Raw genomic sequence first — 26,411 nt, 5'->3', positions numbered from 1 at the left:
AGCAAAACTATAACTTGATCAATATTAATTTAGCCAATTTACCTACAACTTTCTAACAGTATGAACACTCTTATACTTGTTACAAAAAATATTGGATGAAAAATCTCTCTAACAGATTGGAAATTGAGCGCATTTCATACAGGAAACATTAGAAAAATATACACTTGAATTTGAACTAGCAGAGTTTATTAATGGCTCCTTGAAACCTATCAAAGTATTGACTTTTTTATATATGATGGAAGGTTGGCATATTAAAATTCTATAGCAAGTATATATATATATTAATTATGGCTGTCTGGTTTGGCACTAAACATCACTTAAATCACTAACACCAGTATAGGCAGTAACACCTTGTAGTAACACAAACAAGCTAACCAATTAAAAACTAAAAGCAGTAGTCATCAAAGAAATAAAAAACAATGTTTTTCACACAATAATTGTGCCAGGCCCCATTACGTAAACTGTTCAGACATCATAACTCTTGTTGACTTCATTCATTACATTACAGTCGGCTGCATAGCCGAGTGGTGAGAGCCCTGGAACGGCAATCGACGGTTCGACACCGCTCAAGAGCATGCGGCTGTGTCTTTGGCAGGACACTTAAAGGCATGCCTGAAGCTGGACATGAAGATTGGCTTCCTTGCCTTCCCGGCCACTTAATCTAAATCTTCAACCACCAGGTGTTAGCCTGGCTACGACAAACAAAAAAAATTACATTACAATTTAACACGCAAATTTAAACATTTTATCGGGCTCCCTGAACGCAAAAATTGAAAATTTTGTTGTTCTAAAAAAGGGCATACCCTTGAGGGGGCCCAATCAAAATACGAAACTAATATAAAAAAACAATATTTTATGCAAAATTGACCTGAGCACGCAAATTTAGACATTTTGTCGGGCCCCTCTAAACTCAAAAAAAAAATAGAAAATTCTCTAATTTTAAATAAGGGCATAGCCTAGGCTACCCATGAGGGGGCCCATTCGACATACGGAACTAATATAAAAACAATATTTTATGCAAAATCGTTGAAATCAATCTTTTTATCGTGTGAATTTAGACATTTTGTCGGCCAACTCACCGGCCCGGTGCAATGTACTGGTTGTACTCCCTCTTGTGGGTCCTGCCTAACCAGGTGGGTCCTTCTTGTGAGTCCTGCCTAACCAAAACCAGGGGGCCTGAGGCCTGTGCCTCATGGTTAATCGGGCCCTGACTGCTGCCATAAACCATTCTGCCATAGACACGGACTTATATTTACATTGATGGTTTGAAATGGTGTATTGTGTTCAGTGTTGCCAGATGCTTTTCCTTTTTTATATCTGAGAGTGTTTGGAAACTTTGCATGTTAAAATACACCACTCATTTAAAAAACTCTATCATATAACCCATTTATTTTGAACAAAACTATTATCTTTGTAATTTTAAGCTGCATACTGCTGATGTAGCAGGCTACAAAAATTTACGGTATATTGGATCAGTTGTTTGAACAATGGCTAATGTCAAAACTAGCTAAACTCCGCTACTCTCCGGTGAATCTAAGTGCGATGCTGTTTAAAAGAAACACAGTTCGTATTTTAAATAACTTAAACAATTTAGTCTGTGGTAAGGCATGTTGGGGTAATTGACAGTTAAAATACAGCGATCCAAGAATTTTTTGAACATATCACGCTTCACTAATGATAATATTAACGTAATTAATCAATCAAAAAGACATTTCAGTGCAACGCACGCGGCCGCATACGCTGCGCGGTTGAAAGCAATATTGAGTCAGCTTGGGATGTGGCCATCACGTGACAAACTGTTTTCAAATAAGTTTGGAAGCCACAAAGAATTCTTAAATCTTGGGATGTATCTTGCCTCCAACTAACTCAGTCGATATTAAATTGTAGGCAACAGAAGACGTGTCAACGACAGTGGCACCAATGGTAGTGATAACTTGAATAGACTGGCTACAGTGGGTAGTAAAGTGGTCAATGCTTTTATTGTCACTACCAACCCGGTTAATCATTGCCTATTGGATAGTAGGCTATAGATGTAGGAGAAAAATGCATTCGATTGTTAAAAGAATAATCTCAATAAAGCTTCTGTTGTCAAGATGACAAAGTTCGGAATCTTTAATTTAAGTTTCTTTCCTTTTTCTTTTGTGATGAGTTTTTCCAATAATTTTCAGCTCGACCCAAGTGCCGGCCTTGTCTCTATCAGCTTTGGTCACTCTGCTAAAGTCCAAATACTGAATTTGTGGAACCTTCGAGATCACGTATTGTCTGAAAGAATGGAATGTTAAAGTACTGTACTATAATAGTGACAATAAACATTTCATTGTAAAACGATTAAGCTTCAATACTGAAAAGTTTAGGTGAGAAATATTATCTTTTTAGCAGCAGTTTCTGCAGAAACTTGTAGCCTATGTCTCTACTTGTACTTTCGCATTCATCAGATGAACGTTGCATCTAGTGCTAGAAAAGACACGTACACGTAGCCTGCAAACATAAATTATCCTTTTTACTTAAACCTCACTAACCAGCACGTATCGGTTAAACCAACACCACTCCTGAACGCATAAGTCACTTCAGACCAAGACCGGATTTAGGGAAGGCGGAGGGTGCAGCTGCCCCGGGCTCCCCTTTTGAAGGGCTCCCACCCCCATGTGGAAAAATGTGATTTTGTGTTGTTTTCTCTCAGCCTTTAAAGTTTCTGCAAAATGCCTCCTTTTTCTTCCAAGGTTAATTTTTGGTCACAAGGTGGCGACTGAGCTTGGCGTAAAGGCATTCGCAACGATGTGGGTGACTTTCAAGTTACGTCGCAAAGTTTTTCGCACTCTCGGCTCAAAAAAAAATTCACGGGGCTCCCCATCTAAAAATGCCCCGGGTCTCTCATCAGTTAAACTCACCCCTGCTTCAGACGCACATGAGACTGACCTGTATCCTTTGACATTGTCGATCATGTTTCCATGAAGAGTTAAAGTTTTCAAATGGGGTAAGGAAGCAAGCTTGTCTATCTGGTGGATCTCATCGATGTAGTTACCGTGGAGGTATAACACTTTAACGTTTTTATATTGCAGAAGCGCCTGCACAAATATTCTCAGGTAAGCCTAGGTCTATCTTTATTAAATAGATGCAAGTTTTTATGATCTCTAAAACATACCACATCATCAACCACAATTCAACCAGCTCCAAACAGAGTTCGTGATCTGCTTTGCTTTGGAACGACCAAACGACATAAGACAGCGCGATAAATGATTTGATTGTTTAATTTGATTTTTATCCTCGAACTGGGAAAGCTTCTTTGAGGGCTTGATCCTGACAGATTTTCATACTTGTAGAGGCTTTGAATCACTGCGCAGGGCCGGTTACCGAGATTGACAGAGTGAAGTTTCCGATTGTTAAGGTGTTGTTGCCGAGGAAATATTCCATCCATTAAATGCCACTGAATGGAGAGCAGTCCTTAAGGTGCGTTGCTCAAGCGCACACCCCGAGACTCGAACCAGCACCCGTTGATCTTAAAGCCTCTTCGTTCCAGAAGTCACGCGCTAACCAATTGAGTTATCGGGGCGGACAAGTGCCTGACATATCAAAGCTCGAATGCAGGTAACGAAAATCGAACTTACGCAACTCTTAGCCTGGCCGAAGAGAGCAAGAGTTTAAATAAAAAAGAGAAACGTAAAATCGTATTGGCTTGCACAAAGTCATTATGTCAAACTTCAAGCAATGCTTTTTATCTAAACTATTTTGTAAAGTTTTATTTCAATAATAATAAATTTGTTTCCACCTCTTTTGTCGTCTGTTTTTTATTTTTAAATCATTGAAGACAGACTCACTAGTTCGAGTCCCACCCAGCTCATCAGACATTCTTACCTCGCTTATTTTATGAAGGTCATTGAAAGAGATGTCAATCCACTCAAGCGTGTCCGGCATATCGATCACGGCTTGGAGCGCTGTGGACATCCCATCCAGTGATGAGATCGAGTTGCTGCCGAGACGAATGGCGTTGCTATGCAATACGACAATGTTGCTTCGTATAATGCTACTTCTAAGCATTTTTATTTAGCCAACATGGCAGTAAAGTTATGAAGTGTTGAAGTGTTATGAAGTGTTGAGTTATACCTTAGCCCATTTGTTAGTTTGTTTGTTAAGTCCTGTGGTACTCTAAAACTGAGCAAAAGATCTGGGACAATGAGACAACGACTGAATCTTTAGTAGCCGTTCCATGTAATATGAAAATCCCCACTCTGGGTGGGTAACTAGAGAGAAAGCCCTAAACACAAAAGCTCAAAGAAAAAGATGGTATGAAGGAAAAAAAGCTTCTACCATAGAGACACGACATATCTAGGCGTTACATCAACCATGAATGTTTTTTGTGGCAGCCTAATCTTTGCAATACTGAAGAACAATCTTCTATGGTCTGGTTTTCTTTTTACCAACTGTCAATCTAAAGCGAACCTGTGCAATTCACCTGCAGTATTTGACGTGCTGCTTTGGCGCTTCTTCCGGTTGGGTTTCCTTTTTCTTATCCCCGCTTGGTGTCGTGCTAGGTGGAGGAGGTTGTTCGGGTGTAGTAACAGGAACAGTGATGTAAGGATGAGCGCCATCTCTGGGGGTACTTCTAGCCACGTCTACACAGAACAATCCATTTGAAAGTGATATTAAATGTAATGCAACATATCAGCATTATGTGTCTGACTCGAAAAAAGACTTTTCCAAAGGAAATTCATGGTAGGCCTAGTTAGGGAATTCTGGTTTCAAATACAATAGATTTCGGCCAGTTACTTCAGCTACAGTGACATTTCGCTACAGTGACACTTTTTCAAAGATTATTTCTGGTGCCACTATAGGAGAATTCCACTGAACGAGGATTCCAATGGTGAAAAGCTGGCGCAAAGATATTCCAAAGTCACGCATATCGTAGTTTAAAGACATGTAAAAATATTATCAACTCTTTCATCGCCTCCTACCTGACATCTTACGGATTTCCTTAAACGAATAATCGAGTGGTGGGCCAATCTTCTTCACTTCATTTGATTCCTCGGGTTGCATGCCGGCAAGTATTTCCCCGATGCTGTACCTGGAAAAACAAATACAATGGCAAAACAATCTAACTTACAAAAAAAACTTCTAAATCAGATTTGACTAAACCTTGGCCCAAATAAAAAAACGAACGAGAAGTTGTACCAGGATCACAAGAAACTGCTTGGAAAGTTAACATGCCATGCTGACTTACAAAACGATTTCAATTATTAATTAATCATAACTGGTAATTGCAGATGCAACAAATCAAGGGGCAAGTTTATGATTTGCTTGTGTTGAGAACCATAAGATTGCGTGTGGCCTGGGGATAATTCTATGCTATTGCAACTAAACAGTTTTCAAAGAAACATCATTCCAAGCTAAGTTACATTTATATCTCCAGAACCAACCTCTTTGACGTGACGCTCTCAACTTCATAGTGGTTTAAGGGGCGACTGGGTTCTTCCATTATTACGCAATAATATCGCAATCACAATGAATTAGTCATAAAAACACTCATGCAACACTTTCAAAGGAGTGAAAATTGAAACATGAGTAAAAATGAAGCAAAGGGTTTCTACTATACATCTGTTATGCAACTTATGCTGAGGGAACGATTGTTGTCTTGCTTTTGGTGTAAATTATAAAACCTATTTTTTTTCCTTTCTGAAGTTATGTTATTGAAGAAGTCCATCAAAATGCTAAAAACAAAGCAAGAATGGAATTATTGGGCCGAAGAAAAGAGTGTTCGTTTTTTGTGATTGTTGCTCAGATGAAGCCACCTGTGAATGCCAACTATTGTGACGAAAGCGCTCGATGATGGCGCTGGATGTCGAAGTAGTGACGTGACTGACCAAAATAAGGAAGAGAAAACCGTCAAGCAAAAAAAAAAAAAAACTTTCTGAAGATAATTTGTGCCCAGTACCGATTTGATTCTGGACTCCAAACAAATAAAGAGAAAAATACTTGTAACATCATCAATTAAAGAGGTAATTTTTATCAAAAATGTGTCAGATTGGATACACACACGTTATTTTCACAATGCCAGATGTTCTTTCCGTTCCCCTGAGAAGTTTCGGGACTCTGAAATCACTTCTAGCCGTGATCCAAATTTGCCCCCTGAACTGCCTCTGTCAACTAGGCTACACTGCTGTTAAGGTATAACCTTCACCTTATTTTGTGGAATATAGAACTGACATTAAATCTGTGCTCAGTGATTTCTTAGAAATGTTATTCTTGTTGCAATCAGGGCGGATTTAGCTGATGGGGGGCCCGGGGCACTTTTGAATCGGGGGCGAGGGGACGGAGCACATTTAGATCGGGGGACCCCGTGTAAAAAAATGTTTCTCGCCGACGGCGCGAAAAACCACCTCTCGTCTGCAGTAGCATTAATCCAGCACTGCACAACATTTTGCAGAAACAAAAGCACTGCACTGCACAACATTTTGCAAAACAAAGAAAAAAATAGTAATACAAAATCACATTTTTTCCACGTCGGGGGGCCCTTCAAAAGGGGGCCCGGGGCACCTGCACCCTCTGCCTCCTCTTAAATCTGGGCCTGGTTGCAATAGGCCACGTTCCACTAGGCTAGGCTGCGACAAGGCAGAACAATCATTGATAGCCTACAACATATCATAGGAGTACTTGGTTTAATTATGCATCCGAGGCTATCGATGCCTCGTTCAGGCAAGGCAATTAAAGAACACTAGGCTAAACGAAGACAGTATGTAGCCTACATTGGTAATAGACCGAGAGCCTACGACAGAAGATTTCACCCCATAAGGTACAAAAGGTTTGAGCCCTTGAAGTTACTGGGGTCAACCATGTCACTCACAAAAAGTATGGAAGATTGACCGCACCGGGTGGATCTGGACCCTAGAGCCCCCTAAAAAGCCCAAAAAGGGGGTTAATTTCACCCCATAAGGTACATGGACCAAACTTGGTGAAAACGAAGTTCTATGTCAGGACATCACAAAAATATCAAATCTAACAATATTTTCGAGTGGAAAGGTGATGTAAGACTCCCCCCAAAGTGACCCCCCAGGGGGTTAATTTCACCCCATAAGGTACATGGACCAAAGTTGGTCAAAACGAAGTCTTATGTCAGGACATCACAAAAATATCAAATCTAACAATATTTTCGGGTGGAAAGGTGATGTAAGATGCCTTCAAAGTGACTTCCCTTAATGTGACCCCCTCGGAAGGTTTATTCCACCCCATAAGGTACATGGACCAAACTTGGTCAAAACGAAGTCTTATGTCAGGACATCACAAAAATATCAAATCTAACAATATTTTCGGGTGGAAAGGTGATGTAAGATGCCTTCAAAGTGACTTCCCTTAATGTGACCCCCTCGGAAGGTTTATTCCACCCCATAAGGTACATGGACCAAACTTGGTCAAAATGAAGTCTTATGTCAGGACATCACAAAAATATCAAATCTAACAATATTTTCGGGTGGAAAGGTGGTGTAAGATGACTTCAAAGTGACTTTCCTTAATGTGACCCCCTCGGAAGGTGTATTTCACCCCGTAAAGTACATGGACCAAACTTGGTCAAAACGAAGTCTTATGTCAGGACATCACAAAAATATCAAATCTAACAATATTTTCGGGTGGAAAGGTGATGTAAGATGTCATCAAAGTGACCCCCAGAGGGTTTATTTCACCATAGAGTACATGGACCAAACGTGGTCAAAACGAAGTCTTCTAGGGCACCACAAAATATCAAATCTAACAATACTCTCAGTTGGAAAGGTGATAAAAGACCTACCCAAAAGTGAATCTCCTCCTATAGTTTAATTTACTTCATCCCTTTCTCGAACCAACCTTGGTGTAACGAAAGTGCTATGCCAGGACAGTACGAATGGATTAAATTTAAAAATATTTTTATATAGGTTTTGATGAAATACATTCACAAGCTGTCCCATGATGCATGAAATGGAACTATAGCCTACTTTACAAAAAGTTTTTGTATAAATCATATTAAGTCAATCGAAAAAAGGCAACAGGACATGACAATACATGGCTTTGTAACACCAAAAACAGAAAGTACGTAAGAAGCATATAGGCTACAGTAGCCAGAAAATTGATCCAAGATCTTGATACCACCACTAAATGTGGACTTAATCGAACAACTGACTATCCAAATCAAAACGTTTCGAAATGAATCATTTGGAACGTTAATTTAGGCAGTAATGAACATTTTCCAGCTGCTACAATAAATAACCCAATAAACCCAATGTAGTAAATTTTTGTTTAATGCCATTTGCTTCATGTCTCCAATCAGTTATTGTAACTGTTCATTCATAAACAGAGATTGTTTGTGTAAATGTAAACGGTAACTCAATTGGTTAGCGCGTCACTTCTGGAACGAAGAAGCTTCAAGATCAATAGCGGCGCTGGTTCGACTCTCGGGGTGTGCGCTTGAGCAACGCACGTTAAGGGCTGCTCTCCATTCAGCGGCATCTAATGGATGGAATAATTCCCCGACAACAAGCCTTCAACAATCGGAAACTTCACTCAGTCAATCTCGGTGACCGGGCCTGCGCCAGTGATTCAAAGCCTCTACAAGTATGCGAAACTGCCAGGATTAAGCTCTGCAAGAAGCTTTCCCAGTCCGAGGATAAAGATTCAATCAATCAATCAATCACTGGTGTCGCTTTTACTTTCTTCGTCTTATTCTTCAGATTCATACAATTCTCCTGTTATATACAGAGAAATAAAGACTGTACGAAACAATTGCTATTATGCACTACAGATATGCGTAACATACAATAGTAATTTTATTATCTTTTACAGACGTCTATTTTTCTTCGAATAATGCAACATTGCAACTTACTATTAACTGGAAAAAGTTCAACATTTATTTGTTATTTAGTGCACCCAGGCATTTTTCTCAAGATTGCAGAAACTATTGGTTATAGGTTCCTAAAACGAAACTTTACAGCCAGTTATTGGCTAATGTTTACAGTAAGAAAGTAAACGACTGATAGACCAGGAGAAAGTTTTATATTTATAAAGGGTAACCCAAGCGACATCCAATGCTGTTTACCTTCTTCTTGACTTTCCTGGATGAGATCAGATTCCACGCAGAGACATCTAAAGATGCTTTATACCTTTACCTTCAAACCACACCACTTTATAAGAACCTCCTTCTTCTTTCCAGCCATACTCTAGCAGCAACGTTGCTGCTTGTTCACTTCTAGTTGAAGATAACCACCATCTTGTGATGAGATGTGTGCGCCTTGTCTTCTGGAGAAGTACTCGTAAACAAAGTGGTAGAGTACTACTATCTACAGTAGCTTCTGGTATGCATGATATCCTTTCATTTTCTTTTTTGGGTTTGTAGCCGTCTAAAAACATTTGTAAACGGACTTCGTTGACATAATTAATTTTCTTGTTTTTGTACATGTTACACACAAAGTTCTCTATGGCGATGATAGTGTCTTCACTAATTTCTTTGTCGTGTCCGAGTTGGCTAAAAGCTGCCTGCGCTTCGTGGTTTCCTTGGAGTAATTTCAGCGGCCGCACTTTCCCTTTCCTGCTAAATGACGAGGTGTAATCAGAATCTGTAAAGGCATGATATGCAGGTAAACACTTGCAAATCGTCACTCCAAGTGCGGTATGCAGCTGGTTGATGTTGATGTACCGCTGCGTGTTATTGCTTTGCAAGCCAGCTTCTATCCATATCTTTAATGAAGGATCAAAAGTTCCATAGCAACCTAAGCCAATTACAAGACAGTCAGTGTCAGACGTGCGGATAACCACATTGCTTGGGGCTGGTACATCGCAGACAGCTTGCTTTATCTCTGTATATAACAGGAGAATTGTATGAATCTGAAGAATAAGATGAAGAAAGTGAAAGCGACAGCAGTGACAATGAAGAATAAAGAAACGACCGTTTACATTTACACGAACAATCTCTGTTTATGAATGAACAGTTACGATAACTGATTGGAGACATGAAGCAAATGGCATTAAACAAAAATTTACTGCATTGGGTTTATTAGGTTATTTATTGTAGCAGCTGGAAAATGTTCATTACTGCCTAAATTAACGTTCCAAATGATTCATTTCGAAACGTTTTGATTTGGATAGTCAGTTGTTCGATTAAGTCCACATTTAGTGGTGGTATCAAGATCTTGGATCAATTTTCTGGCTACTGTAGCCTATATGCTTCTTGTGTACTTTCTGTTTTTGGTGTTACAAAGCCATGTATTGTCATGTCCTGTTGCCTTTTTTCGATTGACTTAATATGATTTATACAAAAACTTTTTGTAAAGTAGGCTATAGTTCCATTTCATGCATCATGGGACAGCTTGTGAATGTATTTCATCAAAACCTATATAAAAATATTTTTAAATTTAATCCATTCGTACTGTCCTGGCATAGCACTTTCGTTACACCAAGGTTGGTTCGAGAAAGGGATGAAGTAAATTAAACTATAGGAGGAGATTCACTTTTGGGTAGGTCTTTTATCACCTTTCCAACTGAGAGTATTGTTAGATTTGATATTTTGTGGTGCCCTAGAAGACTTCGTTTTGACCACGTTTGGTCCATGTACTCTATGGTGAAATAAACCCTCTGGGGGTCACTTTGATGACATCTTACATCACCTTTCCACCCGAAAATATTGTTAGATTTGATATTTTTGTGATGTCCTGACATAAGACTTCGTTTTGACCAAGTTTGGTCCATGTACTTTATGGGGTGAAATACACCTTCCGAGGGGGTCACATTAAGGAAAGTCACTTTGAAGTCATCTTACACCACCTTTCCACCCGAAAATATTGTTAGATTTGATATTTTTGTGATGTCCTGACATAAGACTTCATTTTGACCAAGTTTGGTCCATGTACCTTATGGGGTGGAATAAACCTTCCGAGGGGGTCACATTAAGGGAAGTCACTTTGAAGGCATCTTACATCACCTTTCCACCCGAAAATATTGTTAGATTTGATATTTTTGTGATGTCCTGACATAAGACTTCGTTTTGACCAACTTTGGTCCATGTACCTTATGGGGTGAAATTAACCCCCTGGGGGGTCACTTTGGGGGGAGTCTTACATCACCTTTCCACTCGAAAATATTGTTAGATTTGATATTTTTGTGATGTCCTGACATAGAACTTCGTTTTCACCAAGTTTGGTCCATGTACCTTATGGGGTGAAATTAACCCCCTTTTTGGGCTTTTTAGGGGGCTCTAGGGTCCAGATCCACCCGGTGCGGTCAATCTTCCATACTTTTTGTGAGTGACATGGTTGACCCCAGTAACTTCAAGGGGTCAAACTTTTTGTACCTTATGGGGTGAAATCTTCTGTCGTAGGCTCCCAGACTATAATAAAAAACAAAATATTTCTTTTCAGACCACAGTCTATATATGCTACGCATTGCAATCTAGGCTATTTATACTATCTAGCCTGGAGCAAGTCACAATAAATCAACCCTTTGATCACTTGTTAACTATCTTTCTGACAAAGGTTAGGAACCAATTAAGTTATAATCTTTTTACTATAATTCAAGAAAGTGATTTTGTTACATTGTTTCAGATGGTTTGCAGCCTAGTAACCAGGCTTGGATATCTAATGACTACATCACAAACGTAACTTACCAAAGTAGAAAGACTGGTTCGAAGATTCGCTTTTTCTTGTTCCGATATTTACCTCCAAACAAGTAAAACTTGTAACTTTCAAACACACTGAGAGGATAACATGTCAAACACAATTAAACAGCAGGGAATCACTGACGATGAAAGAATCCCAGCTCGCTTGAGGAATCCGTACGATTGGACACAAACAATCGAACGCACGCGCTACTTGTCAATTGTTATTTTTGTGTTGATTCAATGTACTTGAGCAATGATTCAACACAAAACTACAAAGTCCGCATTCTTTTCTGGTTTGTAGTCGAAACAAAAGATTGGAAATTTAAAACCCCATTGAAAGATAATCGCCATAGAGATTCGTGAACAACTTTATATGTCTCATGTCAAAAGCATATAAAGTTTACAATACAAGGAAACGAGCATAGTCGATCTTCAACTCAGCAAACAGAGCAACTTTCAAATGGAAGGTGAACTTTAAAGGATGTAAACACCCATATTACGACTTTTTTTTACAATTTTTTTTTCCTAAGCACAATGCTGTCAGCAAATTAGTTGTTTCTGCATTTGTTCAACACTTGCGGACCTTGAATAAATGTTACATAGAGCTAATAAGCTGGCTAGGAATGGCTTATCTTACTTGTGGTGGCATACTTTACATAACATACTTTACAGTCCCCCACACAACTTCGCATCATGAGCGTATCATTGGAGTTGATGCATGTTCTGTTGAGGTCTGTCCATGGCTTACATAAAACCAGTCAGTAAAACTTTATAAAAAAACAAAATTGATCAACCACATGAGTTGTGAGCAATAGACTAATCAATTGCTTGATTACAAATATATAATAATAAATAAATAATAATAGTAAGTAATAAGGAACAACTTCAACTAATGGCGGATCCAGGGCATACATTTAATCACATGCCCTTCCAGTTAAAAATAGAAAAGGGTTAAGTAGCTTATGTTTTATTCAAAAGTAAAGTTTTTCATTCAATTATTTAATCTTAACGTATGGTGTAAGGGTTGCAGTGAATTCACACACACCACAGGGATACATGTGTCTTAGTTCAGAAGTGAAATTACGAAAGGGAGGAAGTTTGTCCCTTTACAATTGTTGAATGATATAATTTTTCCAAGTATAAAAAATTCCTCATGAATTAAATTATAAACAAATGATTTTTGAATAAATCTACCTTGATGGAATATAAATAACAATTGATAGTTCACATAAAAGCCGATCTGAACTTTGTCAAAAAGGAAATCATTGAAATATTCTGTTGCCAATCAAAAATAGGTTGTTGATAAAACTAATAATATTGAAAACAAAATTTATGTGATATCAATGACGTAAAAACAATAACAAAATAAAAAAGTATTCAATAAGCTTCCGACAATTTCGTGAAGGGTGAAACAGGCTGTAAAGCTTGCTTTGATAAATAGTAATTTAATTTACTTGAATTAGCTCTGCTTAGCATTGCACTCTTTTACGGTATTAATAGCATTGATCGTATCATATACAGTATAGGCTACATAAAAAAGCTTGAAGGAAATGTTTTCAACACAAACCTTTGGAGCACTAAACATTTAATTTGAAGCCCAATGTATGTTTTCACCTAACTACACAAGTATGTAGTTGATAGTCATGGGCTCAAGAGGCATCACTGGATGGTAGTGTCTCGTTGGAAACAAGTAAATTGAACAAGCGTCCGTGTGATTGATGGGTCAATACATTTATTCCTCAATGGCTTCATTTTAGTGAACTAAGGTCGGTTGATGTGGGTTTGTTGGTCGAATAGAAAAGCAAAGAAAGACGTCATAACACCCCGAAACCTATTTTCTTCTTTCAATTAAAAATGGCAACACAGAAATTAAAACGAAACATAATTCATCATTCCAAACTAGATGTTATCTGGCTTCTGTCAAAAAGACAGAACTTTAATTTCAAGTTATCGTAAGCGACAAAATAAAATTCCACTCAAAAATTGCTGAGTTCTGTAACGCTATCATCCCCATCAATAATTAAATTGTCGAGCCTTCGCCCAAAAACCATAAAATATGCAAGCAAGACCACAGGAGACATACAAGGTTTGTAAATAACTTTGATAAATAAAAGATACAACTTCTTTTAAGTTACCGAATCCACCAAAACCAGTATTTTCTGTGTTTTTCTCCAAAGAAAGTTGAAAAATCAGCTCAATCCGAGCGCAACATCGACATGGTTCGGATGGTTATCTGATGTTGTGGATAAGCAAAGTGTTGTTTCGCTACCAAATGGCAGTTAGTGATCGCTATAAAAGCAACAGAAACTAGAAATCGTTTTAGTGGTTGTATTCAACCAATTAAATCAAAGTTTTTATTTTTTAAAACGTTGTAAGAGATCAACTTATTTCAGACATTTGGGGAACGACAAAGTCTAAAAAACGTATTAAGTTTTCAGCAAGTCAGTTTTTAAATGACGTGATCCATAATGACGTCAGAGTAGGGTAATGTTTGTCACATGATCACTCAAACATGATCGGCACAAACAGATTCCATTTTCAAAGATCATAATTAATCAATATTTAAAGACTCCAAGGCGAAAAACAAGAAAAGATAATTGACAATTCCTAAATTAATCAATTACGATTGAAAAGTTAATGCGGGTGTAATTGAATTATTTTTTTTTTATTTTCCCCTTAATTGCAAGTGCGACAGACCAGCCGTCTGCACTAATACGTCACAATTCGATGTATCTCACTACGTCACCCGTAATTTTACTGTTAGTAGAACAAAACCTGTTTTTAAGAAATTGTTGATACATTGATTGAAATTGTTTTTCATTTTTCTTTACTTAATATGTGATGCTACAAGGATAATAATAACTTTCTTTATAACTATTTATTTTTAACTTATTTCATGTTTTAAAATTATTATTAAACATTATTTCAAAAATATGATTAAAAATAATGACAATGATCGGTACTAGAAAAAGTGTGAAATGTAAGAATTTTAAGAGAGTTCTCATCTAGTTATAAAAATGTCCCTAAACACAATGACAACATTACTCCAGGAATACTTTATTGTGGTTTAGGGAACTCACGATTGTAAAATTGCAAAAAACTTTTTGCGAGAGAAAATTTTGTTCAACATGGGAAAAGATCAAGATGGAAAAGTTTTTGTCGCCAACCGAAAGATTTTAATTGTTCAAACGCTGATGCTTTTCAATAATTAATAAGCGACAAAGCTTTTTTGTAGTTTTGTTTACACTTTCTAGGAGCTTCCAATTTTAATTTCATTATTTATTAGCCCACCATTGAAAGATTCGTCGCTTCTCGCTACCTTAAAATAGGTTTTGAATTGTTTGGGAACACGTTGGAATAGTAATTGTGACTATATGAAAGCACCTGGAAGTGTGAAATAGTTTGTAGTGTTGTGCAGTGCACGCGGTAAGTGTCCAAGCAGAACGTATACGGAAAGAACATTCCAGAAAATATTTTTCAACTTAAAAGGGATTTATGCACTGCGTTGTTTGATTTCATTAAATCAAACAGGCGCTTTGCGGTCAGTATGACGTCACAGAGAAATTTTTTCTTGTTTTTTTGTTTTACTGTGGAATAAAGCAAGCATGCAGTGATCTAAAATCGATATTGTTTTTAATTTAAAAACATTCAACATGAAATTTACGGCCGAACAGGCTTTTGCTTTCTATAATAATCCTATTTGCATGAAGGGGTTTTAAGACTAAAACCGAGATGAATGTATTCGAAAAAACGGCAGTTAAAATACTTAAGATAAACGTTGCATTCAGGATTAAAAGATAGATTTAATCTCTAATTCATTGTTGTCTCAAAATATTTCAAATGATTTTCAGATGACGCGGATCGTAACAAAAAAATCAATCAGAAAATCTCTTTTGTGAAAACAGATTTTAAAGATTTCGTTTATAAAAACATGAAAAACATATAGAAATGATGCCATTTAAAGTTAATTTAACTCAGTTCGCAATTGTAACACATTATAAAGTATTAAGGTAGTTTTCAAAGCTAATTGTAAGTAAACCGGTTCCACAACATAAATTATATTAAATTTTTTTTGAAATGCTTTTGTGAGTGTTAACCTGGTCAAATGGTTTAAGGTTTAGACTTGAAAAAAAAACTATTGATTTGTTTTCTAATTGTAAGTATTAAGTAACAATAGAGATGGAGGTTTATTACTTCATAACCAGTAGAGTATCCTTGTGACCAGTGACCACCAGTCAGTGGTTGATGCCATTCAGCGAGTCCTTGATTCGCCCGACCTTCCCAGGGGTGGCAAGCTTAGTTCCTGTACTGTCACATTTTCATCCTTGTCATCCTATGATCGCACCATGCCCAATTGCCCATAATCAACCAACCTGCTGCTTGTTGAAGCGGAAAGCTTAGGGGTTAGTTTACGGACGCCTTGTTCGCTCCAATTGCTCAGTTGGTTAAGGTGCAGACTTTGTGAATGAATAAATGAAAGGATCAGGCAGCGCTGGTTCGGTTCTCGGGGTGTGCGCTTGAGCAACGCATTATAAAGACTGCTTTCTATTTAGCGACACTTAGTAAACTTCATCCTGTCAATCTAGGTGACGGACCTGCGTCAGTGATTTAAATTCTCTACAAGTATGTGAATCTGCCAAGATTAGCTTTCTCAATCCTGGGATAAAGATTCCCACAATCCTACAAATAAGCTCATCCCACTGCAAGACCATTATCCACCAAGTCTACTGTACTGTAGCTACATTGTAGACGTATGCTTTTAACTCAACTTTTTCATTTTGTTTTGGAAACAAAAAGGAGCATCGTCTTGTTTCTGCAAGTGTAGTTGTGACCGAATAGATTGTAAACCTTATCATCGACGACATTAACAACCCGTCCACTAAACCGACCGTTAGACTGGCATGTTTTCAGCGATCTCCAATAACTCCTAATCGGTGTTTTGGAGCAGTCTAAGAACATCGCCAACAAGGGTCGTACGCTCGTACCCAAGCAGCAAGTCAGTCATTTTTACATTGATTTTCTGTCTGGGTAAGAAGCTAGATCTCTTTCTCAAACGATGACGACGCAGCAAAGATTGCAAACGTTTGTGGTCGACCCAAGAAGACAATGGAATCATTTGAGTGTCTCCGGCAGCTCTGGCAAGCCCAGTACCAGATTGAAGCCAAACAAGTTGGCCGAGTTGACAATTTGACGTCACGTATTGATTTACGAATCGATGTTGGCCCCTCAATGGTCGTCGCTGTGTCGCCAGGGAGAGCTTGAGATGAGGTCATTTCAAAACTTCAACGTGAACCGATCACTTAGAGTTAAATGAAACTTTACTCAAATAATAATTTATTGAAGTAAAAAAGTATCAGAGACTAGAAACGCTTGTTATGAAAAGAAAGAAAGCATCACAGCGAATGGCTATTCCCTTACAAACACAAAGATGGTATACTTGCTGCGGTGTAGAAGTAGATCGGCGACAGGTGTAGAATAGCTTTGTTTTCAACAAGAACAAATTGTTTGTTGTTTTTGTGGATTCATGTACTGTATAGTTCTTTATGTCTCTTAGTAGATAACAACTGCCCTTTTGGATTGCAAGCATTAAAAAATAGTTTTTAACTTAGCAAGTTTGTGAGCTTTGCATTTCGAAAAAAAACAACGAAATATTGAAGTCAGAGTCAATGGATAATTTTATGCTTTTGTGATATTTTACTAAATTAAATGTTATTCAAATGCAACTTGATTCCCAGATAAAAAAATTTCTAACTCACTGCGTTGTTTTTGGATTCTCATAGAAAATAGCTTTTTAAAGTAATTTATTATTAATTTGTTTGAAGCAAATAATCGTCTTTTTGAAAAGGTTCTAATTCCATTTAATTGTTGTTCCTTGGAGGATTGCCCTTCTAAGCCGCAAGTAAGTTTAATTTAAAGTTTTTGACGCTTTTGCAAAACACCGGACATAATATTAATGAAAGCAATGATTGTGTAAAAGCGTCCATTGTGACAATACAATGTACAAGTCACAGATGCAACTTCGCGCAGCAGACAAGTGATCTGCGTTATTGGGTTTCCCTCATTTATCGTTTTCAAAATTTGTTTTGTCAGAACACAGCGCGTGCCCTTGAGGGGTGTCGAACCGATGTCCTCGCGATTGTCGTACCAACGCTCTCGCCGCTGTGTCAATGAGAAACCTCAAGAAGTGATATCGCGAGTTAATCGATTGCGCATCAAGCAATTGAATATTTAGACGACAAGATCCAAACAAATATTGAGATATTGCTTGAATGTTCAATTGGTAAAACTTACAAAAATTTAGCTCTCAGAATAATGTTATGAAATAATTTTACAAGACACCAGACTATTTGTGGACTGAATATGACTTTTTGATGACGAAACAATGACGTTGATGGTTCAAATATTTATGAGTCATAAAAGTTCCTTTTCTTTTATTTGCATCACTGACTAAATTTAATGCTAGAAAATATACCCTAGTTTTGCAAAATGTTTTGAGAAGTGGTTTGCAGTGCCATTTGTGGATCTAGCAATCAATTTAAACATAATCGAGTTTCAAAATTATCTTGTTTTGATCTCTATTCGTCCATTCTGTGGCACTTTAATGATTTATTGTTTAAAACGTGCACTTTGGACTGGCCATATATTTTTAACAAGTTTTATATAGTCTTGCAGACAGAGTTGGATCAGTTACAATGTTTCAGTTCACTTACGTCACAATTACACTGTTTGTGTAATTGTGAAATGTAAAAAATTCTGAAATTTTCAAATGTAAAAATTATCAATGAACATTAGTATTGAAACATTTAAAAAAAAAAATTGACTGAAACGTGAAATTAAGTACGTTTGAAAGTAATTTTAATTTGATTTGATTTTATCAGAGTCAAGTAGAATTGCATTTGATAGTTGCAATGTAGAAGTCCCATTTGAACCCCAACTAGTGGCTCGACAAAAGTATTGATATCATGCGTGCAACTTAGCAAATGAATTGTAATTTAGACCAAACATTTTTGAAATTACTATTACATAACAACAAAAGTCTCGATTAGGTACAATTGCAAAAAAATGTGTAATTGATTACATTCAATTACAATTCCAATTGAGCTAACTCTGGTTAGGGGAGAACCTCTATCATTGGGACGATTCTACAATGGGACACTTGGTCTCCCACGCTTGGTTGATCAAGCGAGCAGAACGTAGCCTATATGACGAATTTCAATTCGCCATGTAGTCTATAGCTTGTACCAACAGTGGGATCCTTCAATTTGCATGCATGGCTTGTTTGTTAAAGAAAGTGTGTTTTTGATACCCAAAGTAAAAAAAGATAGGTCACTTGTCTTGAAGATATTTTTGTACATACTTGGTGAAGCAGGTTGAATGTAGCATAGTCTACTCTATATGTCTGGCAGTTCTTAGGACAAAACGTTGTTGTCATTGACGTAGTCTTTAAGAAATTAGGTGATTTTTTTTGCATTTGCGGATGGCATCTTACAATGGGACAGCAGGTCTTGCCTATCAATGGGACACTGTAAATCAACTCGACTTATTCGTAAAAAGGGAAACACAGATCCTTTAACTATGAAAACTGCTGTTGAAAAAGCAATACAAACCGGAAAAAATAGACTTGTAGCAAGAAAATTTGACATACTAAGCCAAACATTGAAAAACTGGGTTGACACATATAAAAGATCCCAAGCAAATAATGATCTTAAAAGCAATCTAAGTTTCCATTGTTAGAAATTGCCTGTCCCAATGGTGGAGCCAGATTCAACAATGGGACGTTTTGAGTAACCTTAAAAAACTGCGCGTTATTTCTAAACCACTGGAGATAATGAAATTAAACCAAGTGTTATTTGAAAAAAAATGCATTGGCATAAGTGTTGTAAAAAAAAGCATTGCATTTCGTTACAAAATTAAAAAAAATTAGCAAAATGCAAAATTTGTCCCATTGATGGAGGTTCTCCCCTATAGGTAGGCTATAGGCGTAGGCTATGGTCTTTTAATAAAATTTTGAAAATTGTCCGAAGTGTGTTCCACCAATTTTAGGCTCTATCCAACTAATCCAAGGCACATTTTACTTCACACCTACTTTGAGGGGTTAATCGAGTGAAACTGTCAAAGTGTTTTTCATCAAGGTGTTGCATTATTTTGTCCATTTTTTTAGAAATTTCTTTCCTGAATCTATAATTCTGAAAATTGAATTCTGAAACTACTGAAAGCAAGCTTGCCCAATATTGCTTGTTAAGTTAAGAAATGGAATTGATCCGGTGAAAAAAATGCTGCAATAAATGGAAAAATACATTTTTTTTCTCGGTTTTGGGAGGGCATGTGGCTAAGTGCCTCCTCCGGGATCTACAACTGCGTCTGTCGATGATGCAATGTGGCTGTGGTTCTCGAGATAACTACACAAAAGTAAAATCCGTCATTTTTGCCATGACGACTTGAAAATAACAAATTTTTCTGTTTGGGAAGTGCATTGTTACGTTTCATGTTGTTCGGAACACAGGGTGATACCACCAGACAACTCTTTAATCTTCATCATCTTTTTTGTCTTTCAGAGCAAGATAATTCAACAGCATTTCGACTGCCAACTACCGGAAACATGAATATTTCGGAAAGGAATTTTATTTTATTTTGTTGGGGATTAATTGTCCTCTTCCCCACGGCGACACCAGTGGCTATTAATTACTCTTCATTAGGTGACATAAAAGATCAACAAAGAGATGAGAGGATAACAGAATATATGGACAGAAATGATGCGGAATTGCCTGTAAGAAAACATGTTTCCATATCTTTTTACACATTATTAGCTTTGAACAAAAACGTGAAAATGAAATAACGACGTAAAAAAATCTTAAATTACTTCAACTTAAACAGTAACCAGATTAGTTTGCTGCACTGCACTTTTATATTTTAAAAGCATTTTTTTTTTCTGTGAGTTTATGAGAAAAGTTATTCTTATTCTTTAAAAAAAGTGATAAAATAATGAAAATAATCGGAAACACAATTGCAAAAAACAATACATTGAAGGATTGGTGGTGTCTACTGGCTACTTATGTATTGCACCTTTTTATATGTTGCAGTCACTAGCTCAGCTCCCTAACGAGCGTCAGTCAATGGTTGATCAAGGCAAATCTGTACCTCGGTATGACAGACGGTTTCACGAGCCAAAAGTTGGATTTCCTTCCCAAACGAATGGAATGGACAGCAGCCACTCCTCCACCTTTAATGATATGCTATCCCTTATTCCATACGTCAAGCAAAAGTCTCGTGGGGAATATTTGGTCACTGACATTCGCCCCCATAATACGAAAGAAAATATCGATTTTGATAAAAATAAATTGTTGCCCTATTACGTTGGCAAAAACGCGCCAAATTTTTCAGATAAAACTCAAACAAAATTCATGTTTGACAACGTTTGGAAGGAATTGCCAAGTAGCCGTTCCAATCACGATTTCATGGATTCTTTTAATTCCAACCGAAGACCTGAGATGGAGCATCTCATGAAAAGATTCCTCGGTAAAATGTCATCTTTGGACATGGAGGGTTTTTCTGCCCTCCAAAAAGGGGCAGATGAATACAACAGACAACTGATGAATAACAAAGAAAAGATGAAGTTGTTCGGGAAATAATTGCAAAATATGAAATAATTATTGCAAAGTGATGATCTTTCAATGTAACAGTTTGATTGATTACCTGTGAAAATATTTAAAATCGGACGACAGTTTTTTTGATAGCTAGATCTTCATAGTTTCGCTCATATTTGTGGAGGCTTTAAGCCACTGACACAGGCCCCATCATCGATTTGGCAAAGAAAAGGTTTCCGGTTGTTGTTGCCTGTGAATTATTTCATTCATTAAGTGACGCTGATGGGAAAGCAATTTTTGAAATGCATTGCTTAAGCGCACACCTCGAGAGTTGAACCAGTGCCGCTTGATCATTCACACAGCAATTTTTTTTATATTCTTAATAGCAAAGACTCCTCTACTGCAACAGCATAAATTACCAAGGAAAAAGAGTGAAGTTTTGGTGGTCTTCAGTGACAGCCCAGCAATGGTTGTTTTGATGCCGAAAATATTTCAACCTTTTAGGGTGTTTTTATAATCCGAATATTGCATTAGCTTCTCAGAACTGGCTCAACCTTTTGAGATATTTATGCTGTTATAGGGATGGGCGTCTAAAGCGATTCGAATGTCGGAAAAAATACCATGTAGATTTAGAGCATTCGAAACTTTCGGCCATTTGAATCAATACAAAAGACTGCCTGTTGGAGTAACAGAGTTGTAGCCATTCAGATAGTCATGGATGATTTCTTGATATTATATATAAGTTATTCAGATATGTGATTTGTTTAAACGACGCAACCTCAAGAAAGCTGAAGTCAGATCAAATGAACAAGTTGACCAATTGAAATTTGACCGTAAAAGTTTTGACAAAACTCCTGCGATTTCAGACATAGGCTAGTTAGACTAATCAATTTAAATTTTACAGTCAACGTGCTTATGCTTGTGGAAAAGAAAACATGATAGAGTGACAGCGGATTGTTTTAGAACACACCGCATTAAAATTCAAAGTCATTTATAGTCTCTGTGCCATGTTGCTGGATGATTATGGTGCTGGGATGGCGGAAAAACTTCACTCTGTCAATCTTGGTAACCAGCCCTGCTTTAAAAGCTTCTACAAGTATGCGAAACTACTAGGAATAACTTATCAGAGGCTTTGTCAGTCCGAGGATAAAGATTCAAAACCAACCAAGCAGAGAAAGAAACTGGCCACCCTACTCTCACTAGTGCCAAAGGTTTAGTAGCCTATAACGAGAACCTTATCTTATCATTCCCCGATGCTTGAATTCAAGTATGGGACTCACCTTTACCTTGATGATTCGCCAGTTATTCGGCCTTGCGGATTTTCAAACAATGATGCAACTTCTCAAATATCATCTCGCATTTGCAAAGCCGCTTGAGTTGCATATGATCATACGAGGTCATGAAAGATCAAGGGACCCTGGTTGGTTGGCTTTGAATCTTTATCCTCGGACTGACAAAGCCTTGATAGGTTATTCCTGGTAGTTTCGCATACTTGTAGAGGCTCTTGACGCAGGGCCGGTTACTGAGATTGACAGAGTGGAGTTTTCCGATTGTTGAAGTGTTGTTGCCGGGAAATTATTCCATTCAGTAGGTGCCGCTGAATGGAGAGCAGTCCTGAAAGCACACCCCGAGTGATCCTGAGCCAGGCGAGTAACCACTGTGCTAACGGGCGGACTCTAAATTAAATCCCAATCCATAGAGTCTAATAAACGAAAGAGGGTGTCACCTTGGCCGGATGTCGATCTATGATTGTATGGTTGAAAGAATACCTAGTAAGTTGTGGTGAGATTCAACCAGTTCTCACAAACGCTTGTACTAAAATTAAAAACGTTTTCAGCTTTCTAGCCGACTTCCTCGAGTGAGCCTAACAATCACCGCAATATTTTACAATATAGGATACTGTAGTAAAATATTGGGAGAAGGTAAGAAGGCGAACCGGTTGCTAACTAGAATCACCACAGCACTAGATTCAAATCTCGAAAACATTTTCTGATTATGTGTCTTGTGAAAGTTAAATGAATTAATTAAGGAAACAAATTTTATCATTTCTTTCCAACAGAGCTTAGGTTGAGAGTTTGTATTGTTGTACCATTAGCATACGAAGCCGAGTAACGCAGCAGCCAGATTTAACCTATTTACGTTTATTTTGAACATTTACAGAAAACAAAAACTACAATAAAACAAGTTTCACATTGAACGTTTTCAACATCACATGAAGTCCTCTTCCAGAATAACAATTATACAGTAACAATAACAATTATACAGTAACAATAACAATTATACAGTAACAATAACAATTATACAGTAACAATAACAATTATACAGTAACAATAACAATTATACAGTAACAATAACAATTATACAGTAACATTACCTACATCTGAACAAAATACAGTAGTTAGAGGTTAAATTTATCAAAAGGATAAAAAACAGCAAAGTGCTTCTGACTAGCTCGACAATATGCGTGAGAATCCAAAGGGAACTGCATAAAAACGGCAAACAGATCACATGACGTGGTAAAAACTAAGTAAAACTTTAAAAGCTAACCCAGAGCAAGCTAATTTTAAGATCGTCCTTCTTGCACTGCGGCATTTTAATTAATTTTCCACTTCCTTCAAGGTGTGTTTGTTTAGAGCAGACACTGAAAGAGGAAACAATACTTTGATTGAAGTGCCATGCATGCGGTCTTATGAGGCGTGGTTGTGCAACAATTACTCTGTAATCACAAATTTTACACAAACAAACATTATTAATAAGAAATATTGTTCTTACACACAAAGAAATGGATTGAAAGTGACAATGTCCTTAGCTGAGCCTCTGTACGGCTGCGCATCCATACGATGCTACATAAAAGTACATTATCCTATTACTACGATTTTCATTTTAAATGTAGACTAGTTTGTTGACGATTTAAATCATTAGTTAACACATGGGCAGCTATTGTCGAATCAGCTGACTTCTTTGCAAGCTTTTCAGTTTTAATCAAATCAATATAACCATACTGCGAAATTAAACATCATAAACAGTCTGGTTGCCAAGAGCGACATCAAACATACGAAATATAGTGGCCACATCCTTTACTTTATGTGCTCATTCAACTTTGCCAAGCATTACATAACTTGGGAGGAACAATGGTACAAAAAAAACACCAGTTATCCCTTTGAGTAGTTGTGGTCAGTAGCACTAACCACCTCGTTCCAAGTGAATAATTCTTAATAATAATGTTATGGTTTTATTTATTGTCGCTCTACAACAGCTAAGGTCTTTTAGCGACAGGGCTCATTTTTTTCATTTATATTAGGTTTACGATGTTATCACATTATTACCCGACTCATTCTCACTGCGCTGTGCAGGATAGAACACAATCGGTACCGTTTTTAAAGTCTTCGGTTTGACCCGACCTGGAATCGACCTCAGATCTACCAGCACCAGAGCCGAAGGCGTAACCACTCGGCCACTGAGCTGGTCGTAACTCTTTAGTGTGGCAGTGTGCGTCAGAACTGACCACATAATTTCACGCTCTAGTGATTATCCTTTGCTTTTCCACGTGCTTGCGATAGTTTTGCGGGTTTTCTTGTTCATAATCACGAGATCGTTGCAAGGTAAGTTGTGTTTTTTTGTACTTTCTTCATTCTTAATTATTTAATCATGTATTGAGCATATTTTTATTTCAATGTGATTTTGAGGGAGATAAAGTGCAGGGAGAACGGGGTAAGTTGAACAACCCTTCATTTTTTCGTAATTAATTCGTAAAGAAATTCTTGTGCGCTACCTATTGGTTAAGTCAGTTCAGAACGCTATTTTATTCTAGGAAACATGAAGAAAACTGCAGTGGTTTGGTAGTGACTAAGCAGTACCAATTTTGCAGAGGTAAACGTGAAAAATTAAAAAAAATATTTTTGGTTTCATAACTTTTAATGTTGAAAGTATATTTATGATATTGTAGCTAATATTTGAGGTAGTACCACAGTAATATTTTGCCTAAAGCTTGTACACCTAGGTTTTATTGTTTTGATGAAAATTTTCTTTAAAGTTGCAACACAGGTTTGGGAAAAGTTGAACCATTCAGATAGAGGTAAGTTGAACCATGGTTCAACTTACCCCATTTGCAGGTTTGGAGTAGTTAGTTGATAAATTTTAATATTATATTGCTTTTACTCCTTAGAAACTATAGAAAAATGCCTAGAATAAGAAAACGTACAACCAATCGTGCTTCAGAATGTTATGCAATCAGCTGCAGAATTAGTGGCAAAAGGTACTTCGCTCAGAGAGGCTGCAAGGCAATACGAAATAAAACGGAACACTTTGAAACGATTCATTGACAGAAAGGCTGCAGGTGTCAAACATCTGTATGGTTATGGTGCACTCAGGGATAAGGATAAACGTAAAATCTTCAGTGAAGAAATGGAAACTGCAAGATTATCATACCTAATTGTTGTCTATGCATGTTTCAGATGCTCCTCAGACTACGGCTAGCCAAAGTGAAGCTCATCAGCTAGCTCTTGATGAAGAGGAACCTGATATCGATGAAGAAGGAGCTGCTTCAGTTTTTGTACCAAAGTGGAGAAAAAAGCAAGAAACTGTCACTTTTTCCATTCCGAAGATGTAGGACCATGTATCGAAACTACTGGCCAGGAAGATCTGTTGGAGAGTGAGATTTTTAACACCTTGCTAGGAGAGGATATGTATGAACACATAGTTTTTCAAACAAATTTGTATGCTACCCAAAAGCAAAGACCGTTTTTACCTACATCTGCCAATGAAATGAAAATCTTCTTTGCGATTAATTTTTGATGGGGCTGAAGAAACAGTTGTCACACCAAGATAATATTGATCCTCTGATAAGTGACCAATGTATTGTAAACACGATGCCTCTCAAGCGATTTCAATGGCTACTTTCGAATTTCCATTTGAATGACAACAGCCAAATGCTCTCAAGAGAACATGACAACAAGGTTTGTCAATTACGAAGTGGATGGACAGCAAGCCTGTTCATTTTCTTTCCAATATGCATGATCCTACTTTATCTGAACAAATATCTAGAAAAAACAAAGATGGAACTGAATTGGTTATTGGAGGAAACCAAGTCAACAAAGACTACAACAAGCATATTAGGGTGGTCCTCAAATGTATGGTAAAATTTTGAAGTTGGAAAAGTTTGGTTCTTACCCTCTCATTTGGTTCCATTTCACTAAAAAACAGTTCACTAAAAGTTTGAA

The 26,411-nt window shown here is 37.3% G+C and overlaps 2 protein-coding genes across 4 annotated transcripts; one reads left to right on the top strand and one right to left on the bottom strand.

Moving 5' to 3' along the window:
- Positions 1 to 1,366: 1,366 nt before the first annotated feature.
- On the bottom strand, positions 1,367 to 11,736 carry LOC145770555 (leucine-rich repeat-containing protein 51-like). Of its 3 annotated transcripts, none has more exons than XM_082582239.1 (6): positions 11,615 to 11,736; positions 4,950 to 5,059; positions 4,451 to 4,610; positions 3,853 to 3,988; positions 2,917 to 3,065; positions 1,367 to 2,262 (listed from the first exon to the last, which is right to left on the bottom strand). In XM_082582239.1, the coding sequence occupies exons 2-6, from the start codon at positions 5,029 to 5,031 to the stop codon at positions 2,118 to 2,120; spliced, it is 672 nt and encodes a 223-aa protein (XP_082438365.1). In that variant the 5' UTR covers positions 5,032 to 5,059; positions 11,615 to 11,736; the 3' UTR covers positions 1,367 to 2,117. The 3 variants fall into 3 exon arrangements, with proteins under 3 accessions (XP_082438365.1, XP_082438363.1, XP_082438364.1); XM_082582237.1 differs by lacking the exon at positions 11,615 to 11,736 and adding an exon at positions 5,412 to 5,532; XM_082582238.1 differs by lacking the exon at positions 11,615 to 11,736 and adding an exon at positions 5,412 to 5,532 and having other exon boundaries at positions 3,853 to 3,967.
- A 5,653-nt stretch (positions 11,737 to 17,389) lies between these two features.
- LOC145771340 (uncharacterized) lies at positions 17,390 to 21,837 on the top strand. Its single transcript, XM_082583090.1, has 3 exons — positions 17,390 to 17,507; positions 20,164 to 20,375; positions 20,689 to 21,837. The coding sequence occupies exons 2-3, from the start codon at positions 20,208 to 20,210 to the stop codon at positions 21,235 to 21,237; spliced, it is 717 nt and encodes a 238-aa protein (XP_082439216.1). The 5' UTR covers positions 17,390 to 17,507; positions 20,164 to 20,207; the 3' UTR covers positions 21,238 to 21,837.
- The last annotated feature ends 4,574 nt before the right edge of the window (positions 21,838 to 26,411 follow it).

The sequence above is a fragment of the Aplidium turbinatum genome, chromosome 5 (genome assembly GCF_918807975.1).
Source record: "Aplidium turbinatum chromosome 5, kaAplTurb1.1, whole genome shotgun sequence".
Classification (NCBI taxonomy): domain Eukaryota; kingdom Metazoa; phylum Chordata; class Ascidiacea; order Aplousobranchia; family Polyclinidae; genus Aplidium; species Aplidium turbinatum.
Note: the sequence above shows the minus strand (reverse complement) of the source record. Positions and strands in the feature narration are given on the sequence as shown.